This window comes from Schistocerca serialis, chromosome 4 (genome assembly GCF_023864345.2).
Source record: "Schistocerca serialis cubense isolate TAMUIC-IGC-003099 chromosome 4, iqSchSeri2.2, whole genome shotgun sequence".
Taxonomy (NCBI): Eukaryota; Metazoa; Arthropoda; class Insecta; order Orthoptera; family Acrididae; genus Schistocerca; species Schistocerca serialis.
The window spans coordinates 827959111-827978905 of NC_064641.1; the positions used below are offsets into that span (position 1 = coordinate 827959111).

Consider the following 19795-nt stretch of genomic DNA (forward strand, 5'->3'; position numbering starts at 1 on the left):
AATAAACGTGGGCTCAAAAATGAATACTTTAATTGCTGTGAGCGCTTGTTCAGTAGAATATATAGTCCCGCTGTAACGAAGATGTACTATTGTTCTTAGTTCTTAAGTATGGATTTCAGTTCCGATGTTTGCTGTACATTTTTTCTTGCTTGGTCCACATTACCATATTTGAAAGTTTGCTGGTGGAGTTCAGGTTCATCCTGTAATTAAAAAGAGGGATGATAAGCCACGCTCTTGTTAAGGTCTTGTATTTGCTAAAATTCGTTCGCTCCTTTTAATACTGGTGTAGTGTACATCTACAAATAATAAAATTGTCACAGCATACTGTCGGATAAATTAGTTCGTATCATAAGCGCTGTATTTCCATTGTATTCATTGGTAGCACTATTTCTCATATCTACCCTATAAGCGCCATAAAACCACAAGGTTCCTTTTCATACCAGACTTGCATGCATTTAACGTAGCTTCTTGCGCTGATTATACAGTGGTACATGACAGCGAATGTTCACGACAAATTCCAACGGGCTCTATTTCTGCTTCAGAAATGGTTTACAGAAATGGCGAGTGAAATAAATGTGGACAACTCGAGCAACCTTTTATGCAAGAAAAAGACTCTTTACAAACCCCACTGCTGTTATGTAATGAAAGTATTCCTTTGACCGAACACGGCAAACGTCTCAATTCACTTGGACAAACGCCTTACCTTCAAGAAACACCTATCATATGTGGCGAACAAAGCAAATAATGCGTTTGTTGCCTTAAATCACTTAATAGCCAGAAAGTCGTCTCTAAATAGGAGAACGGTCACCTACTTTGTTGTTGTTATTGTGGTCTTCGGTACGAAGACTGGTTTGATGCAGCTTTCCAAGCTACTGTATAGTGTGCAAGCCTCTTCATCTCCTAATAACTATTGCAACTTATACCTTTCTGAATCTCTTTATTGTATTTATCTCTTGGTCTCCCACTACTATTATTCCCCCCACACTTCCCTCCCATACTACATAGGTGATCCCTTGATGTCTCAGAATGTGTCCTATCACCCTATCCCTTATCCTAGTCAGGTTCTGCCGCAAATTTTTCTCACCAGTTCTATTCAGTACCTCCTCATTACATACGTAATCTATCCATCTACCTTCAGCAAAATTCCGTAACAACACATTTCATAAGCTTCTATTCTCTTCTTGTCTAAACTGTTTGTCGTCCATATTCCACTTCCATACGTTGCTACATTCGATACAAATACTTTCAGAAAGGACTTCATAACACTTAAATCTATATTCGATGTTAACGGATTTCTCTTCTGCAGAAACGCTTTTCTTACTGTTGCCAGTATACATTTTATATTCTCTCTACTTCGGTGATCATCCGTTAATTTAGTGCCCAAATAGCAAAATTCATCTAATACTTTAAGTGTCTCGTTTCCTAATCTAATTTTCTGAGCATCACATGATTTAATTTGATTACATTCAGTTCTCCTTGTTTTTCTTTCCTTGATGTTCATCTCGTATCGATCTTTCAAGCCACTGTCCATTCGGTTCAACTGCTCTTCCAAGTCCTTTGCTGTCTCTAACAGAATTATAATATCATCGGCAAACCTCAAAGTTTTTATTTCTTCTCCCCGAACTTTAATTCCTAGCTCAAAGTTTTCTTTGGTTTCCTTTACTGCTTGGTCTGCATACAGACCGAATGACATCGGGGATAGGCTACAAACCTGTCTCACTCCCCTCTCAAACACTGCTTCCTTTTCACGCCCACTGGCTCTTATGACTGCCGTCTGGTTTCTGTACAAATGGTAAACAACCTTTTGCTCCCTGCGTTTTACCCCTGCTACCTTGAGAATTTCAAAGAGAGTATTCCAGTCAACTTTGTCAAAATGTTTACAAATGCTAAAAACTTAGGTTTGGATTTCCTTAACCTATGTTCTAAGATAAGTCGTTGTGTCAGTATTGCCTCGCGTGTACCCACATTTCTCCGGAATCCAAACTGATCTTCCCCGAGGTCGACTTCCACCAGTTTTTCCATTCTTCTGTAAATAATCAAAAATGTATTTTATAATCACGACTTATTAAACTGGTAGTTCGCTAATATTGACACCTTCAAAGTTGGTACTGTTACCACTTCAGTAACACACAATGAGGGTGACACACAACACCAGAAATATTGTAATCACTTATTTATGTATGTTACGGATCAGACGTCATTGCCAATAATATTTTTTATAACAGTGATGCATGTAGTCCAGTATTTATGTGTAAGGATCCTTATACAACTGAATTACGGACTAGTCACTGCAACACAAAAAGACGAATCTGTGGTTGTATGTATCATGTACCTGTACCTTGTAAAGTTGTGATGTTTTTTATTGCCTCATTGGTAAATGTTTTGCCTCACAATTGTAATGTTGTGCTATTCATAAAAAATGTTTGTGTAGTTGGATGTATGGGCCGTCGGGTTGGAACCCTACGAAATAAAATAAATAAACGCAGTTTTTGGAGTTCTAATCAGGGGAGGTATGGCGGAGAACTGTAAAGTTGAGTCCTGTCTGGGTACCTCAGTCTGTGGGTAACATTGCCCACATAAGTGACGTAAGGCAAGGTTACATGTAAGAGTCCTGGTCCGGGTTACAGCTTTCATGTCACAAAGGAATTACAGGCATTGGCTGAGAGTGGGTATTGACTTAAATCAATGTGGAAAGTTGAAAGTTTGCTCCGGGCTGGAATTTTAATCCGGGTCTTCTACCCACTATCTTTCATGTGTCAGGAAGTTTCCCTGCCACATCTGTCTCTACTGTTTAATGTGACTAGTAATTGATTTTGCAAATCTGAACGGCTCATAAATTTAAGTGAAAAGGAGAAAAGTAGAATAATTCTTGCTTCTTACGTGATGGACATTTGTTGTTGACCTAACGGGTGAAACAAGTCCTCGGTGCTAAGCTACTGAAATTTTTATTACAGTCTTCGCCTAATTCAGAGTCATAAAGAGGCATTATCCTTTCACTTTAACCAATGACATTACTACATATCAACACTGTCTATCCCTAAAAAGTGTAGTTAATTATTTGTAAAGTGTAAACTTTCACGGGGGAAAATGTCACATTTAATGAAATAAACCGGGATATTACGCCGTGGTTGCATTTATTTCATATTAAAACCCAATGTTTCGTCCCCGTCTGCGGAGGAAATTTTCAAGGGGGATCGTAGCTTCTTTGAGTGTCCGATTCACACCCTGGCTCGATACTGTCTTAGTCCATAGCTCTTCCTTAGTCAGTAGCGAGCCAGGGTGTGAAACGGGCACTCAAAGAAGGTACGATGCCCCTTGAAAATGTCCTCCGCAGGTGGGGACGTAACGTTGGGATTTAATGTGAAATCCATCTGAACACAGTATAATAGCCCGTAATGTAGAATTAACTGTGTGTTAATTATTTGTTTCAAAGTTAAGAAACAACTTCAAAAGCTTCTCCGTGTAGTGTAATGTAGTGTAACAGATTTTCAGTTACATAATCAAAGCTAATAACTAATACGATCGTAGATGTGACGATTTGCTAGTATACTGAATGAGTGGCTTTAATTGCATGGGTTCCACCCACCAGCTTCCGAACATTTGATAAGAGTTTATTATTTTTGTTTGTTTGGATGAGCTACCCTGTTAGATGCTACCCATTGCACAAAGCAATTACTAAGTAAAAAAGGGAAAACTGCAACGCACTCAATCTAAAATTTATTTATTTATTTATTGGTTATTTAGCCTGACCAGATTAGCACCGTAAGGCCCCCTATTACATCTGATCAGAAACAAAATAAACTAAAGACATTACAAAATCAACCCAGTAATAATAATAACAACAATAATGATAATAATAACAATAATAACACTAACTGACACTAGTAATAGTAAGAGGCATTCACAATGATGTAGATTACCTTAGCACATTTGAAGCCATGTTTAGTATTATCAGCAGCGGAATGGATAAAGGAAGAAAAGAAGACTGAAATGACAGTGACAGTTAGTGATAGGAAAGAACGTCTGCCGACGGGGAATAGGGAAAAGTTGTGGGGGAGGGGCTGACGAGAGTGACCTGCAGGCAAGTATTGGAGAAATGGCTATTGTGCTGGAAGGTAGGCCATCAGGTCTCTCCTGAAGTTTGGAAGGTATTTAATTTTTCTGATATTTTGAGGAATATTGTTCCAGAGTGGGGTTCCTGACACAAAAATGGTTTTAGAAAGCTGGCAATCTATGTGACAGTACAGAGAGAAGTTTACTTTGTTGAAACCGAGCGGGGTGGCGCAGTGGTTAGCACACTTGATTCCCATTCGGGAGGACGACGGTTCAAACTCGCGTACGGCCATCCAGATTGAGGTTTCCGTGATTTCCCTAAATCGCTTCAGGCAAACGCAGGGATGGCTCTTTTGAAAGGGCACGCCCGAATTCCTTTCCCATCTTTCCCTAATCTGATGGGATCGATGATTTTGCTGTTTGATCCCCTCCTACCAAATCTACCATCACCCAACACTACCACTTTGTTGAGAACAAGTATTTCTGCTGTGCTATTCAAATAAGAGAGTAAGACTTGAAGACAAATAAGACGGAGTGGAAAGACTGAGAAGGCGATAGGGTAAACATAGAGTATGATAGCCTCTACGCTTATCGACACGTAGCCATAAAAATTGTTCGTAGGTTGATGTGATACGGCCGAAATAGCGTACCTCGTAGATGTATCGTACACAAACATTCATGGCCAGTTTTTAGCCTGCGTGAGCTTTCGTACGAAAGTCCTTAGAGAATGCCATCACCATAGTCAAGTATGGGAAGTGTTAGTGTCAAGCGCGAAAGGAAATACTTTTTTATATTACTGTAGTGAGTGATGTGATTCCATTTCTGTATCTTTCTTCTATCAGTATAAAATCAGTTTGGTTTCTATGTTTATCACCTAGTGGTTTCGAAATGTAGAGACTCCTCCAGTGGTATTTGAATCATGTATTTGTGGCTAATAGCTGTCTTTTCCTGCAGATGTCAATAAACTGTTCTCCTCTGTCATCCCTCCTTCCAAGACCATGATTGCCAAATACGGTTCCCTGCTTACCTTCTCACACAATGGCATTTCAATCGTCTTACTATTTTGCAGCATCGTTGACTGCCATCCATGATTTTATCTGTGCTGAAATTGTTTACTATATCAGTTGTTCATCATGTTCAGAAGTTGGAATATATACGTGGACAGTCTGTGTATTTTTTTGTACTCCTTTCATCCTTACACCTATAATCCTGCCACTTACATAGTCTGTTTCTTTCACACGCTTAGTCAATGTTCCTTTGTCGTAATCACCCCAACTCCATTCCTTCCTGTAGTTTGTCCTCCTGAGTGGTATATTACACATTCGTCTGACTGTAATTCTCCACGTCCATCCCATCTTACTTCAGCAACTCGTGCTAGGTTCGTTTTATTCTTTTCCACCTCTAGTTTTTCTGCTTGTAACAATGTTCTGACTTTCCAGGTATCAATCCTTGTTTTGCTATTGCGCCTCCATTCGAGTTGTCCCTTGTCGAGCCCCCCTTTTCCACCCCCTCCCCCGCCCCTCCCCCTGCCCCTCCCGTGATTCAAGTTGGTCGTCTAGAAGCCGCTTAATATCGCACAACACTGGCAGCGATTTATACCTTTCGATTCACTCAAATAAGAACGCTCTTTCGTCTTGTTTTGAACTCATTTTTAACCCAACAACAAGAACGAACATCGAAAACAAAGATATCCGGCAACTGTAGCACTTGAGAGGCAAGGATATTGTCACTACTGGCCAGAGACGGCTTAAGTAAGTGCACTATACTTCAAAAGTGATGTGTCCAATATTACTGCGCAACATCTCAATCTCCCACTACACGTTCAATATTCTTGCGCATGGGGAAATTTTGCTCAATAATTTTGACCGCCTAGTGCCCGATGTAGGCACGACAACGGCCCCTACGTGCTCTGTACCGTCTGGTTCTCTTCACCGCCGCTCACGCATCATTCGTCTAGGCACTGCCACCCTTGGGAGTGCATACGGGTGGCTACCCGGACTTTCTTCACATGCAACTGATTTTCCAAAAACAATTGATAGAACGATTCCCCCACCCCTCCTCCTGCGCTTGTAGTCCTTATTAGAGGTGGGGGATCCGCTCCTGAACTAATTCATAGAGTTGAATCTTTCAAAGGAGTGAACAATCAGTGATTCAGAAAAAAAGAACGGTAGCTCCAAACGTTTCCCACAGGAGAGAGAGAGAGTAGGAGTCGGAGCAGACCAGTGGGGCCTCTGCTGGTCAGAGCACACTGCACGCTACACAACACAGCCAGCGCCGGCCTCTGCCCTGCTTCTGCCTTGGCTGCCTACATTGTGCAGTGCCCCATTGGATTATGTGTTTCACATATGCCGTGCCCTCTCTGTGCCTCCTCTGCCGCGTACAGTGTCTGGCGCACCTTAACTTAGTATAGCACTCCGTCGGCGATGGTTTCAGTCGCACGTCCTGCCCTCTGTGCAGTTGATGCGAGCAACAGGACAGAGAGCCTCCTAGCGGAGAACATAAGAACTACTTGCAACAACCAGCTCGCAAGAGAACGGACGATTTGTCTCCGAGCGGGTGAGTGGTGGTTGACTCTAGCCAGAGCGTTGAGCAAAGCAACTCGGGTGTCACTCTGTTCTCTGCGGTCTTAGCTCAAGCAGTAATACAGCTCGCGGCTCGACCTGCTTGACTCAGCGCCTCTGCATCGGAGTTCGTCTCTACTGGATATTGTTCTTCGTAGTAATACCGTTATGTATATTACATAATTATGTTATGTATACATCATTTGTTTTTATTTTATTTTTATTTGTTTAAACTGATCAGATTAGGTTCCTGACGGCTCCTCTTACTATAGGATTTTTTATTATGGTCACTCGAATTTACACTTTAATTATGAGCGAACCGATAATCATATAGCAAAAGTGATACACCAATATTTTCCTTGTTTTATTCTGCGGAAGGCTATATGCAGCACTTTGGTCTTACAGTCAAATTTATATATTTTTTTCTCATTGTAGTACGGATTTTGCGATTTTAGGCGTCTTCTTAAGGAAATGTTAACTTTAAAAATATATGGCTTGCGATGTATTTGTACGAGGTTAATGAAATTTTAATACATTATAGCCAAATATATTGTTAATGTAAATCTCAAGTTACAACATTTTCCGATCACCCAAAAAACCACGATAGTGCAAAATAAATCAATAATCAAAAACTTTGTCATATCGTGGAAATTTCAATAAACGATACAAAATTCTTACTCATTATCTGTGTTACTTCAAAATAGGATGAAATAAGATGAAAATACAGGTATAGTACTGGAATAAACCAAGTTTAAAGGGCAATGTGCCTTCCATTTATTTTCTGTTGTGAATGAGTGGTGAGTCATGAAAAAGAGCTAGTTCATTTCAGGGAGTGAACAGTTCTGATCCGATCTCTGAAAAGAACAGTTTTGCCCATCTCTAGTCCTTATCCCGTCACTCAACTAGCAATTTCAGTACATCATTCTAGTTCCAAGTTTTGAATTAATATCTCAGGGAGCGAACAAAACAGCGTAAGTAACTGGACCGTTACGAAATGATTTCATTGGCTTTTATTAAAATGGCGTTATGAAGTACGTATGTTGTTGCAGTGTTCAGCACAGCAGTTTCCTGTGTATTACAATATTTCGTATGTGCTTCTACTTATTCTTATCTGAACGAAGCGCTATTGTGCTTAGTACAGTAGAGTCTCGATTATCCGACCTAAACCGGCCGCGGCAAGGTCGGATAAACGGGAAGGTCGGATAACACGGAAAATATGACAAAAAAACACAAAAATTAAACTAAAGTAGGCCAAATGAGTTTAGTACAAAACAAATCAAATTAGACTGAATAGATATTTACTGTGTGAAGAAGTTAGTAATTGTCTTTTGTTTGCCTGCTGTTTGCAGTTTTTTTGCTGCTAAATCACGTAGTCTCTTAAGGAGTAAAACCTCGGTAGACAATATTTCCTCCGGTTGCTCTACATATTTTAAAGCAGTTACTAAGACCTTATGTCCTTCGTTGTGAGAAATCTTGGGCGTACTTTCCTCCACTACATCCGCTTCTTCGTCTTCTTTTTCGTTTACCATGTTGACTATTTTTTCATATGTCACTTCAAATTCTTCATCTTGGACAATCCATTCATTTATGTCATCTTCTGTGGCGTCAGCCCATCCCGGAACTTATCCTAACAATGAAAGCAGGGTAGTAGTTTCTGGTTCGGTCTGCTGCTGTAGATTTTCATCATCTGGAGAATTTTCTTGATTTTCCTGTAGTAAAATTTTCCAGGATTTTGCAATTGTATTTGCTCCAACACTCTCCCAAGATTGGGCCACGTCATAAGCTACGTCTTTCAAATTAATACGGCGCAACTGCTCTAGCATTTCTTCTCCCTTGTCTATAACATTAATTAAAGAGGAAAGCAAGTTTCTGAGGTAGTTTCCCTTCAGTGTCTCTAAGGTCCCTTGGTCCATAGGCTGACATAAGGATGTGACATTTGGAGGCAAAACATGGCCTTTATATCTTGATCTTGAAGTTCACCTTCATTAGGATGACAAGTGCCATTGTCTAGAAGCAACAGTGCTTTACGGGGAAAGTTGTTGGCTTTCAAAAACTTTTCAGTTTGTCGCACGAACTGGTTATAAAACCATTCTTTAAAAATATCTGAGCTCACCCGAGCATTTTTTTGGTTGTAATATTTCACGGTAAGCATATTTAGATACATTTTAAAATGCTCTCGGTTTTTTTTTGGCTTACCTATCATAGACAGTTTCATTTTCAAATTTTCTGTGGCGTTACTGCATGCAAAAATTGTCACTCTTTCTTTGCTACGTTTGTAGCCTGGCGCTGCCTTTTCGGCCTTTAACGCTAATGTTTTTTCTGGTAACTTTTGTAGTTGAGACCAGTCAAGTCGCAGTTAAAAATTTGATCGTCTGTTAAGTTTTCCTTGTCCAATACCTTGTGAAGTTTATTCCTAAGCAACTGAACAGCTTCAAAATTTGCTGAACGCTTTTCAACACAGGCATTAAGTTGCCCATTTCCGTACCTTTTCTTCCATCTATCGAGCCAGCCTACACTAGCTGTGAAATCAGATTCACCTTCATTTAGTTCTTTACGAAACTTTAAGGCTTTTTCCTGCAAAATAGGTCCCGACATGGGTACACCTTTATCTCTACGTTGAGTAAACCATAGGAACAAAGCTTCACTTACTTTTTCATAATCACATTTTTTCATGGTTTTCCGATCTTCCAAAACATCCGAGGCTGCTCGCTGAGAACACCACTTCTCAATTTCATTGCGGTTCCTTTTCCAGTTTCCAACTGTTGTTTTCCCGACGTTATAATCTTGCGCCACTTTTAATAAAGTTTCACTATTGTCTATACTTTTTAAAGCTTTTTCTTCCGTTGAAACGACCATCTTTTTCCGTTTTGAACCCATCACCACAAATTTTTACAATAAACAGTGCAACACGTCCACTCCACTACAGATCTAAGTCAGCACTGAGGAGTGAGGAGTAGCAGACAGCGACAATGAACTGAGTATCAACAAACTACACGTTACGTCACTGACCTGCCGTCGGCTGACGCACTGCCGGCGCGGTGAAAGGGTCGGATAACACAGAAGGTCGGATAACCGAAGAGCGGATAATCGAGACTCTACTGTACGTGGCATACTTATTCTGAAGGGATTTTTTTTTTTTTTTCAAGTTAAGGATGTGGCCATCTGCGTACAATATGGCAGTCTGTTATTTGCCTCGGCCAAATTACATTCCTATAGCCAACGTTGGGATAAAGAGTTTTACTGTGGCAAAGTTACATTACTGTAGTAACTTGAATAACCGTACAGAATGATGCAGACGCTGACGGCTTCGGAAGGCCGAATTTTCTTGTGTGTGCAGTCAATTAGAGCGAACTGTTATTTACGTACGAGCCAAATTGAGTGTTCATATTCTGCAACACCAGCATAGTCGATCGCTGCGTTAGGCGTAGTGTATGGGCGAGTAAAAACTCACAGTTACCATCCGCATTTGGCGTGTGAAGTGGTTTAAGAATCTAATCTACTCTTTTCTCTTTGCAGGCCTCAGATACCAAAGTGGTAACTGGAAACAAAGAAGACTACGTTGCCGGTAAGTACGGGTAATGTGCCACAGTTTAAAGTCTATTGCGGACTTTCATGTGTAATTAATATGCAGTATCTACTCTCTAGACGCTTCTGCAGACGCTTTATTAAAGCATTTTGTGCCGGCTGTTTTCTGTAAACCTTTGTTATGTCAATTTGGCGCAACACTCCCCAATTATCCTGGTTATCTGGATCTAATATACCAGAATGCACAGATTTTTTTCTGTAGTGAGTCATATTAAACATCATTCGCAAGACAGTCTTCATTCTTACACCAAAAAGAACAAAAATCGCTAGGAGGTAAAATGTTACATAAAGCGACGGTTGTGTTTCAGTACTGTTGTGCTCTACTAACACCTTACTATGGTAGGTGGTATGCCCTTCTCCTCCTCTAAACTCTGAACTTAGACAGGCAGTTATGGGGGATCAATAGTTTAGCGTGGACTCTGAAAATGTGACTTCGTATTTTCAAATGTGAAAATCGTTGCCAGACGGTAGAGCGGTGGAGATGCTGTCGGAATCCGTAAGGGAGTTGCAGTGTAAAGTGTGCTCAGAAAAAATTGTAAAAAAGGCAATACGTTGCGCTGTTTTCGAGGTAATTAGCACTGAACTTAGCCAGACAGGTGACTGCACGCGTAAATTCAAATAGCCTGCCAGATACAATTAGTGTCAATTGTTCTCATAGCATAGGTCAGGCTCATCCAAGAATTGCGCCCGGCGGGCACGGCCGCGCCCCCTCGAGGCCAGTCAGTGTAGTTCAGCGCCCCGTCCGCGACCGTGTGTCGCTGGTGTCGGCATAGGAGCGAGAGAGAGAGAGAGAGAGAGAGAGAGAGAGAGAGAGAGACAGCTGCGGAGCGAGTGAGACCGCACAGCACTGCCCTGCGCTGGACCGTCCCGCTGTCAGATGCAACGCAAACAAAAGATCAGAGGAAGCGCACCTCTGTAAAAGTGGCCGATGAGCGGTAAAACAAGCAAACTATTTACTGTTTAGGTAACAACTAGTGTTCGTGTGGCAGAATTACTAGGTAAAGCTTTAGACGACAATATCCAAAACAAGAATCGAAGAACATCTTAGTTGTTTTCTGACCCACAGGTTCATTCTATTAGTACTGCACATGCAAACTCGTCATATGTACAATAGGCGTCTTCTGAAAAATGTATCAGTTTCTTAAATGAACTAGAGTCATAAATATTCTATTTTAGAAATAACTTTATGTGAGGCAAATAGAGTCTCATTCTTACTGTTAGCAGTTACAAGTAAACATTTTTTGTTATACTTCGGGCTACATCTCTTTGTATCCATTTTCAGAGTTTCGAAATCGGATCCTTACTTTGCTGTTTTGTACGTAATAATTTCAACCGACCAAGTTTGAAAACTTATTAAAAAATAGAATGAAGGTTATAAAGCTCTTTAGTTCTTACAGTCAACATTGTTAAAGAAGACAATTAACATTTTACACTTTTTTTCTTTTTCGAGGAAACGGTTTCGTCAATGTTTGGTACAATATTCCCTGAGACTGATAACCTCAAAGAATTAGTCAAATTTTTATCGCCAAGTAATGAACGGTTCTTAGTTTTAGCAAACTTTAAAAGAGAAAAAGAGCTCTTAGATATACGTGGAACCAAACATTGAGAGAACTTAGGCCGCGTGCTTGTGCAAAAGAGGATATTTCTCATGCGAAAGATAGCTGTAAAAGCCATCCAAACTTTTACACATGGGAAAGCGTTCCTTCAGGTGGATATCGCAGTGCAGGTCAGTCAGCTCTAGTTGAAGCACTTGGGAATGTCCTCCGCCCGAAGGGAATACGGGCGAACAAATATATCTAAGACCGATTCAAGCTCACTTATCTCCAAAAATCTGTTTTTAAACCGTTCTTGTAATTCGCAAATAATTGCAACATAATCTGAAAAATCCACATCTTCTTTAACGCTGTCTAGTGCAGGAAAGTGTCTAAAATTATTCTTGCACAATTGTTTTTCCCACAAAATAAGCTTTTTTGATATGCTTGAATCGTCTGCACTAAATCAACGACGTAGTGATTTTCGCGTTGGAGTGAAGTGTTCAAAGTATTTAAATGACCAGTAAGATCACTCAAAAAAGCCAAATTCGCACACCCACTTAGGATCACAAAGTAATTCTTCTGGACGCCCTTTCATTTCCAAAAAGGTTTTTATATCGCCCCTCAAGGAGAAAAACCGATGAAGCACCTTTCTTCTGCTCAGCCATCTTACTTCGGTATGGTAGGGGATGTCCGGGTATTCCACTTCGATATCAGCCAGAAATTCTTTAAATTGGCGATGTGTGAGTCCATGCGAGCGAAGATAATTAACCGTTCGAAGAACTGTGTCCATAACATTTTTTATGTTGACAATCTTCGCACAAAGTGCTTCCTGGTGTATCAGACAATGGACTGACGCGAATAAGGAACAGCCATTTTTGACCTGACGTAACTCAGAAATCCAGTGCGTATCCCTCGTAGCGCAGGGGCTCCATCCCTTGCTACACTGGTCAGGCGTTCCCATTTTAAACCCATTGACTCTAACACGTTTTCCACAACTGGAAAAATATCCAAACCCGTGGTTGTGTCTTTTAATGTTAGAAGATCGAGAAATTCTTTGGTGACACGCAGATTATAGTCGATACCTCGAATGAATATGACGAGCTGAGATATGTCCGCAACGTCTGCGGACTCTTCAAGAGCGATAGAAAGTGATATGAAGTTTGCCGCTCACTCCATTAATTGCTGCTCCATATCTGAGACCATATCTTCGACTCTGTGAGCAATAGTTTGAGGCGAAAGAGCTATTTTTCAAATTTTTCCGTGAGGTCTGGTGGACAAATACAAGCCGCCGAGTTGACCAGGCAATCCTTGATGAGATTCCCAGCAGCAAAGGGTTTCCCTGCTTTCCCAATTCTCAGTGATCATTTGAAACTTGCACGCAAACTTTGCCCACCTGTTTCCTGCTCGTACCAAGCCTAAAGAACATACAATTAACTTCGTACAATCTTGTTTTTAAAACACTTTTATCGCTTTAACAATAAACTATTTCATTCAGTGAAACTCAAATTAAAAACTAACAAAAAAGATTGGCTTTAGATGCGTTTTCCCCCAGTTCAGCTGAATAGGACAGCGATGTGTGGTCGCAAAAAAAATCTGTATCTATCGCAATATATCGCAATATTTGCGTACAGCGGCATGGCGAGGCTGGGCTAGGCGCAAATTGAGACGCGTATAGCGCGTGTGCCGCGACACAGCGCAGCGCGCGTTTTTGTAACATCACAGATTCAAATAGGACCGCTCAAATTGCGACGCGACGCGACTGAGACGCGACACGTGCCTGCGCCAGGTCGCACGGCGTTGTGGTTGAGGCACAGTTTCTCGCGCCGCGCGTCGCGCTTGCCTCGCTAGCATCGTGGGAAATTTGAGGCGGGGAGTGGAAAAGTAGCCCGACCATATGCTCACATCGGAACGGCGCGTATCAGCGGTGGTAGTATTGCCAATACGATAAATTTTGCCTTACTGTGTACTGAATTTTATTGCCTTTGGGTAGTGTTTTGTTTTTCGCCATTTAAACGCTCCGGCTTGCTTCGTTAGCACGTTATACTTTTCTGTTATTTATATCTGCATAGTTTTGTTTTGTTTTTCTTCTGTCAAGAAAAATGTATACTTCCGTAACTGATGAGCCATTGGCCGCTGGAATTGCACCATATGCCTCCGTGATGTTTTCAGATCGCAAGAAGGGACAGAGGGTAGTGAATAAGGAAGCAAGGAATATTATAAAATCATGTGATTAAGAATCAAGGCAGGAAAGCAAGGTTATATTCTCGCTGCCTAGTAAGCTAGCGTATCTGTGCGATCTGTTACAAAAATTTAGAAAGGGATAATCTCCACAGGTGTGATCCCTTTGTTCTTGTGGTAAAAAGCGTCCAAGATCTGAAGTATAGAAGTTTCACTGTGATTACTCTTATATGTATGTAATAATGTAATACGACACACTGTACTACATGCATGTGAACAACATATTTCCACTGCAAGCTAGAAACAGTCGAAAAGCAGTCACAAATAACAATGTTTTAATTCGTTCGCCGTGATGAGAAAAAGTATTTCAATTGTTGCATGGACATTATCAGCATTAATAAACTAATTATACAACAACAGGCTACACAAATGAAGAAAATGGTCGGTATTATTACGAATGTAGGAATATCCTAAAAGAGTGTTATGATTAGATATATTTAATTTGTTGAAATATGCTACTGACAAAGGCAGATCTACTTTCATGACAATGTTTTTCGAACTCCATCTCACAAGCCACACATGGCTAGCTTGTGCATTCCTGTCGCGCGCATTATCCTTCGCTGCTGACAATACACTGACCATTGTGTTGTGCGACAGATCAATTGTTTATTTTTCTCAATAACAACTATTTTATTCGCGATCACGCATTGTCAATTTGGCAAACCCTAGGTGAGTAAACAGTATCTGGCATGTGCCTATCATTCCGCCTGAAGGAACGCTCGTCATTATTTTAATACTGCTCAGATCAAGAGAAGGAATAAAATCCTTTGGTAAGTTTCCATTCCCGTCGCTCAGTGTTAAAAATACGATGGGCTACGGGGATTCCACCAAAATTCCAACAGAATTGCCAATCTGTTTTTGTGTGAGTTGCTAACCTTTTCTCATTCGAAGAAGCATCACCATTTATGAGTAAAGGCCACATTTCTCTTGGTGACTGGTTTAATTGTACTTCCTTTGTCACAATGTAATTTGCCAAACTCATTTCACAGCAGCTATTGAGACAGAATTCCGAAACGCAGGGGCTCATTAAACAAGTAATTGGCAATTACAGAGCTCAATAGCTTACGAAAAACCTCCTAGTATCGGTTTGCAGTAACATAAAAGAAGAAATTTCATGTTTATTTTCACGCTAGGAAGCTCTTGTTTCGCTAGCTGTCGATAACTCTTAAAAAATTACAGTCACTGGATTGAAATAAATAAAAAAAAGAAGTATAAGTAGTGATATATCGCCATAGATAAGGAAGTTCCGTGTCTTTAATAATTGGCAAAACACTCTCCTCCTTGTGTGCTATCATTCGCCAAACTTTCGTTTCGATGTCTCGAGCGGTTTAGGAGATACGAGAGATGTTGCGAGTATTTCATTCTCGCGGGCGTGAGATCGGAATTGAGCGCGCTACATGGGATCCATTTTCTCGAGATCGGAGGCAGATAGAGATCTCCTCCCAAGTCTAAACAAAAATTCAGCATGTTAGCTAAATTTCATACGCAGCAACATATGGTGTAATACGCACCAAACGCAAAATCATAGAGACCCCTAATTTTCGTTGCAAACTTTTTGAGTTTTGCGTAGTGTCTTACTAAAATGTGTACGTCACAATATCAATGGTCATTAGCGAGGTGATGGGCACGAAGCTGACATATAACGCTACAAGTAAGGCAAAAATCATATATTTTCAGAGAATAGTTTCTGTAAAATCGTTTGAGAAAGATAACAGGTTGCGCGCGCTTCGGTTCAGTCAGCGCAGAGCGTCGCCAGTCGGCGCGTGCGAAGTATGGTGTACGCGTCGCAATATGCGCTGGACCCGCGTGATCCGTGCGACACGTGCGTGTCGCGCTGTAGTTTCGTGTCACGTCACACGTGCTATACGCTTCTCAATTTGCGCCTAGCCTTAGAGCTAGGATTTCACCCGGAACAAGTCCCGCCCATTCACCCCCCTCCATGCCTATCCGTAGTGTAAGGCCCTCCCCTAAACAGCCGCCAGTTCCGCGAACTGGAAGCTACAACAAAGTTGCTATCGTCTCAGTCCAACACATGTTAGACTGCGATGAAATTCAGTAATGATAAGAAATTTAAGTTTTTCTGGATAGTAATATAATATGAATGTGTATTAATAAAGAAATAAAAATATTTATAAAGAATTGAAAGCATCGCCAGCAAGAGAAAACAAAAAAAATAACGTGATGTTATTTAAGGGCAATAATGAAAAATTTTCATTAACTAGCACACTTACTATAATACGTTCATTTGAGGGATACAGCAGAGCAAACATACAATGCGAGAACAACGGTCTTGAATCTGTTACGTCGGTAGTAAAACCACGAAAGCAGTCGAATAACTCTACTGTCTAAAATCAACGTTATACAGAAATAAGTCAAAGTCGTTTTGTTTATGTAGGCCCTCATAGTAGCTCACGAACATTAAAGAATATAAGAATACCGTAAAGTAGATATGCTTAATGAAAGCAGTAAGATATTTGCTTAAGTGACATATTTCGTTAGTATTTGTATGGGTTATGGGTGAATTTTAACTTGTAAATTCTTTCAATGCCATCCCTGCGCATTATAAACGAGGTTATAAAGAATTGTGGCTGTCTCTGTGTGATTAGTGTCCTATATGCTGATGAAAACGTTTCAGGAAAATAATCTGTCGTTATTCTCTGCCCTGTCTGTCTTTAACCAACAGATTTATTAATTTCGTAAATGTCATTCAAACCATTTTTACAAATAATAATAATGATGATGTGTTTGTTTGTCACGGAGTAGTTATGGACGAAATAAATGCTGCAGTGTTTCACATATGTTAAACGTCCTTCATGCGGCGCTAGCTCTTCTTCCACCTCTAAAACTTTTCAGCAAAACTATTCAGTGAATAACACGCAAAACCAGCTTGGATCGATCTGGCTAGAACAAAGTAATTTTGATGCCCTTTGGAAGTATAGTGAACATTGGTGCTTGTTTCACATATATTGTCTGAGTTCTGAAACTGAAGTGTCAAGTATACTGTGGTTCCACTTTCTCCAAGCAAATTATTCTTTTAGGGTAGGTTTTTCCAGTTTTAGTTTTGATCCAGAAAAACTTAAATTTCTTATCATTACTGAATTTCATCGCAGTCTAACATGTGTTGGACTGAGACTATAGCAACTTTGTTGTAGCTTCCAGTTCGCGGAACTGGCGGCTGTTTACGGGACTTCTTCCGGGTGAAATCCTAGCGCTAACGATTCCTGGGCGCTGGCCACGGGCGATCGCGGGCCCTAGCGCCCCAGGGGCACAGTTTGGACGAGCCTGGCGTAGATGTTAGCGCACTAGGCTGTTCGATCCTTACTAAAGTCCCATGTCCAACATTCCTATCACTCTCTTGTTCGGTTTTAAGAAACCAAACTAAGAACACCTTTGACGGCTCCATCCTTGGCGGGCCGCTTGAATTTCGCGTAACTGCCTGACTGGTTAACTTCGATGTTAATTACCTCGGAAACGGCGCAACGTATTGAATTTTTTCCTAACAATTTCTTCTCAGTATAAACAACATTTGCAAAACTTGTACAAGCTTTTCAAACTCTTTCTGACCATCGTTTCTATATACAAGATTTTTCCACCTAACTCTGCCACCTCATATACAATCCTGGAAATTGAAATAAGAACACCGTGAATTCATTGTCCCAGGAAGGGGAAACTTTATTGACACATTCCTGGGGTCAGATACATCACATGATCACACTGACAGAACCACAGGCACATAGACACAGGCAACAGAGCATGCACAATGTCGGCACTAGTACAGTGTATATCCACCTTTCGCAGCAATGCAGGCTGCTATTCTCCCATGGAGACGATCGTAGAGATGCTGGATGTAGTCCTGTGGAACGGCTTGCCATGCCATTTCCACCTGGCGCCTCAGTTGGACCAGCGTTCGTGCTGGACGTGCAGACCGCGTGAGACGCCGCTTCATCCAGTCCCAAACATGCTCAATGGGGGACAGATCCGGAGATCTTGCTGGCCAGGGTAGTTGACGTACACCTTCTAGAGCACGTTGGGTGGCACGGGATACATGCGGACGTGCATTGCCCTGTTGGAACAGCAAGTTCCCTTGCCGGTCTAGGAATGGTAGAACGATGGGTTCGATGACGGTTTGGATGTACCGTGCACTATTCAGTGTCCCCTCGACGATCACCAGTGGTGTACGGCCAGTGTAGGAGATCGCTCCCCACACCATGATGCCGGGTGTTGGCCCTGTGTGCCTCGGTCGTATGCAGTCCTGATTGTGGCGCTCACCTGCACGGCGCCAAACACGCATACGACCATCATTGGCACCAAGGCAGAAGCCACTCTCATCGCTGAAGACGACACGTCTCCATTCGTCCCTCCATTCACGCCCGTCGCGACACCACTGGAGGCGGGCTGCACGATGTTGGGGCGTGAGCGGAAGACGGCCTAACGGTGTGCGGGACCGTAGCCCAGCTTCATGGAGACGGTTGCGAATGGTCCTCGCCGATACCCCAGGAGCAACAGTGTCCCTAATTTGCTGGGAAGTGGCGGTGCGGTCCCCTACGGCACTGCGTAGGATCCTACGGTCTTGGCGTGCATCCGTGCGTCGCTGCGGTCCGGTCCCAGGTCGACGGGCACGTGCACCTTCCGCCGACCACTGGCGACAACATCGATGTACTGTGGAGACCTCACGCCCCACGTGTTGAGCAATTCGGCGGTACGTCCACCCGGCCTCCCGCATGCCCACTATACGCCCTCGCTCAAAGTCCGTCAACTGCACATACGGTTCACGTCCACGCTGTCGCGGCATGCTACCAGTGTTAAAGACTGCGATGGAGCTCCGTATGCCACGGCAAACTGGCTGACACTGACGGCGGCGGTGCACAAATGCTGCGCAGCTAGCGCCATTCGACGGCCAACACCGCGGTTCCTGGTGTGTCCGCTGTGCCGTGCGTGTGATCATTGCTTGTACAGCCCTCTCGCAGTGTCCGGAGCAAGTATGGTGGGTCTGACACACCGGTGTCAATGTGTTCTTTTTTCCATTTCCAGGAGTGTATTTCTGATACGGAACAAAATGTGAAAAATGCAACTGGCCATGGATGCACCTACGTCAGGGGCTCACACAAACTTAATAACTTCTGAAATAGATAGACCTTAAAGTATGATAATAGAGTCCAGTTTCTGCCATAACAGGCAGAACAAGGGTTGCCAACAGCAGGCTTCAGGATAGTGCAGGCAACCCGCATTATGTCACTGCAGTATTCCGGCAGAAAGTATGGCACCGTTTCGATTATTTAAACTCTAAGTATTCCTGGAGGTATAAGATTTAGAGCAGTGACACCAAATCTGCCATCACTGATTGTACCTCCAGTTTCATTGCGGTAGCAAGAACATACATGTGCCATTTTTTAGTGTAGCTCTGTGTTGAAAGTGATGTTTGTTTACATTTATGGTTTGTGGATTCCTGCACATTGTGTAAGCCTCTGACATAGGTGCATGCCTGGGCAATTGCATTTTTGACGTTTTGTTTCATTACAGAAATATGTGACGTGGTGAAGGTAGGTGGGACACCCTATGTATATCTGGGGAATTCCACTGACACGTATGGGACAGTTGTACAGTATTTTATTGTTCATAAACCACTGCTATGTGTTACTGACTGTCAATAATATCAAAAACGGTACTGCCTATCTAAAGTAGGGAATATTCTTTTTTTCTCGCTATAAATTACTATCTTGTGCTTTTTCATATTTTTGATGAAATTCTCTATACATATGTCATGTGCAGGACATCGTACGAAAAACAAAGTGCACATATCGAGAGTCAATCATAAAATTCGGT

General features: G+C 41.8%; 1 protein-coding gene across 4 annotated transcripts in view; it reads left to right on the forward strand.

The window, feature by feature from the left end:
- Positions 1–19795, forward strand: part of LOC126473434 (uncharacterized) — a 776960-nt gene that overhangs the window by 277040 nt on the left and 480125 nt on the right. For all 4 annotated transcript variants that reach the window (XM_050100474.1, XM_050100477.1, XM_050100475.1 and 1 more), the window contains exon 2: positions 10131–10179. In XM_050100474.1, coding sequence (XP_049956431.1) covers positions 10131–10179 — 49 coding nt within the window. The remainder of the gene's footprint in view (positions 1–10130; positions 10180–19795) is intronic.